Consider the following 2,500-nt stretch of genomic DNA (forward strand, 5'->3'; position numbering starts at 1 on the left):
CTATTAATCTTAAAATGCATTAGTTATATATTAGGCAGGCTGAGAGCTCAAATATTAATAATTTTACAAGCTTACCTCCATAAAATTAAGCTTTCCCATTGTACGTTTTAGATAATTTTCCAAGTGTAGTAAGCATAAGGTTTTATTAAACTTTAAATAAGGCATAAATTTAGCAGTTAGTAAGTCAATCAAACAAACAACAGGTATCTTTTTCAGCGAATAAATGACACAGATAAATTAAACACCTTAACCTTATTATATTCTGGTTATCCTATCATCATAATTGTTATGATGATAGGATAACCAGAATATATTCAAGCAGTTTTCCTAAGGTCTGGTTCACAATGGCAAAGGAAGCTGAATTGGAATAGAGCTTGAGAGTTGGAATCAGAAGAATCTTCTGACCTTGTGTGAATCAATACAACGGAAGTAGAAACGGAAGCCTTGCTTTCATTCAAAATGGCGGAAGGCTTCTATGCATATGTTTTCTATTCTAAATCTTATGTAAAGGGTTGAGATCAGTTTACTGAGTTAAAGGTGTTAATCACTTCACTGTGTTTCGAGGTGAAATCAAGCACATTTCTTCTTAAAAATATTTTTAAAGGGAGTGAATTTGGATGATGTCTATTTCAAAGAACCATTTTGACATAAGAGACTTTTTGCAAGGCAAGAAGATCAAACTGTGGTCACTACTGACTGACTGTCCACAGCTAAAGGAGACCTATTTTACATAGAGTTGGAAAGTTATTTAAAATTAATTGATATTAGTGGATGTGTTGTAGGTTAAAATGAATCCCAGGTTAAAATGATTTCAACCTAGGTTGACTTGTATTTTCCTTTGTCCCAGATGTAAATACAAAATCCTTAAACAAAGGAAAATACAAATCAATCTAGTTTGAAATCATTTTAACCTGGATTCATTTTAACCTACAACAGATGTTCATATTACTGTGCTTCAATAAATAAGACAAATTTGCAGGGAACCTGACTCAGAATTACCATAAACATTTCAATTGACTCAGAGATAATTTAATATTGTTAGGTTTTGTTAGATCATATTTTGTTTTTGTCTAGGCATGATTGTGCATATACTGGCACATCAGGACCGCGCTGGTTTCACCATGTTATTTTAATCTTCTAAGCTTATTTTTTTCTCTTAGGTTGATCCAAACGAGACACAAGCAGTTCTTGCATCTATAGATAGAGCCATTGAAGTCACCCATACACAAGCAGCAAATAATGGAGGTGTCTATACAAATGAACAGAGAGCTAATTTGAGGTATGCAAGTTTAACTCACTAACTCTTGAATTTCCACCCAAAAAAACCTTTGATTTATCCCTTTCACTCCCAGCAGTGATCAATATATAATTTCTCTTTACATTATCAATACATTGTCAACCAGACAGGTGATGAGAATAAAGAAAATCATCAACTAGATGATATTGTTCAATGATGTAACACCAAATTCTTTGAACTGACTTTAAAAGAAATGTATAGCAGTCAGTCAGGAGAATTAACATTCAGATCATGGGAGTGAAAGTGTTGAGGTGGCAGATGCCTTTTTCCAATAGGGACAGCCAAACTGTCATGCACTATGTTTGTAACATCGCACATTCATCTTAACTTTGAGGCAACTATTTGAATATTAATGTTCTTATGGAGCATGCAAATGGAGCCAAATTTTCAACAAGAAGATAAAAGAGACAGAGAAACTAAAATATTTCGCTGTTTAGCACTCCTATAGGTTCTACTTCTTATCCATTATTCATTGTTTGGCATTGGTTATTTTCTATTTCTTCACTTGCATGGTGTTATTGGCTTTAATTAAGTTGCCTTTATTCAAATCACAATGGTATGGAATGTACCCAATTCTGTAATGACCAGTAATTTCTTGTTACACTGTTTAAATTCTGTACAAGAACAGGTCTTTTTAAGTCTATATAAAATCCTGAAGTGCAACCATTTGAATGATAGCAGACTGCTAAAGAAGTACTTTTCTGTACTTGCAAGCATTTGGATGAAATTATAAAATGCAAGGATGTAACCAGTAATTTTCTGTGCTTTTGTCTATAATTTACCAGCTTTTACTTAAATTTAACTATTAGTAAAAAATATTGAATTTGTACCATATGTACTTTAGTTCTGTTTCAAGGTAAACGTGAGGTAGCGTTGTTGTTTTAATTTTTTAACCAGGTTGATTTTAATTTTCCTGTGTTCCAGATCGTGGCAATGAACCTGAGACGAGAGATAGTGAAAAATTAAAAAAAATTGTTTAAAAGTTTGGAACCAAAGGCAAATGTAAACAACAACATAACATTTCCTTTCTCCCATAGAAAATTACTAGAATACAGAAACCATCTTCTCTCTGGTAAGATGTCTCCTGGGAAAGCATCACCAAATGCTTCAGATTTTAAGCTTGATAGGTCGAAAAGCAAACCTTTGGATGCAGCACAGGAACCACCAGCACAACCTCGTTGTCCAGCACCTACCCTACCACCT

The 2,500-nt window shown here is 33.5% G+C and overlaps 2 protein-coding genes across 2 annotated transcripts in view; one reads left to right on the forward strand and one right to left on the reverse strand.

Moving 5' to 3' along the window:
• The window catches only part of LOC146459084 (uncharacterized), a 275,459-nt gene that overhangs the window by 39,983 nt on the left and 232,976 nt on the right, over nucleotides 1–2,500 (reverse strand). The window lies entirely within an intron of this gene.
• LOC146459085 (NCK-interacting protein with SH3 domain-like) overlaps nucleotides 1–2,500 on the forward strand; it is a 7,730-nt gene that overhangs the window by 347 nt on the left and 4,883 nt on the right. The window contains exons 2-3 of the mRNA XM_085090018.1: nucleotides 1,161–1,279; nucleotides 2,335–2,500. The exon at nucleotides 2,335–2,500 is cut by the window's right edge and continues 97 nt beyond it. Coding sequence (XP_084946144.1) covers nucleotides 1,161–1,279; nucleotides 2,335–2,500 — 285 coding nt within the window. The remainder of the gene's footprint in view (nucleotides 1–1,160; nucleotides 1,280–2,334) is intronic.

This window comes from Pavona decussata, unplaced genomic scaffold (assembly GCF_977016875.1).
Source record: "Pavona decussata unplaced genomic scaffold, jaPavDecu1.1 SCAFFOLD_223, whole genome shotgun sequence".
NCBI classification, from domain to species: Eukaryota; Metazoa; Cnidaria; class Anthozoa; order Scleractinia; family Agariciidae; genus Pavona; species Pavona decussata.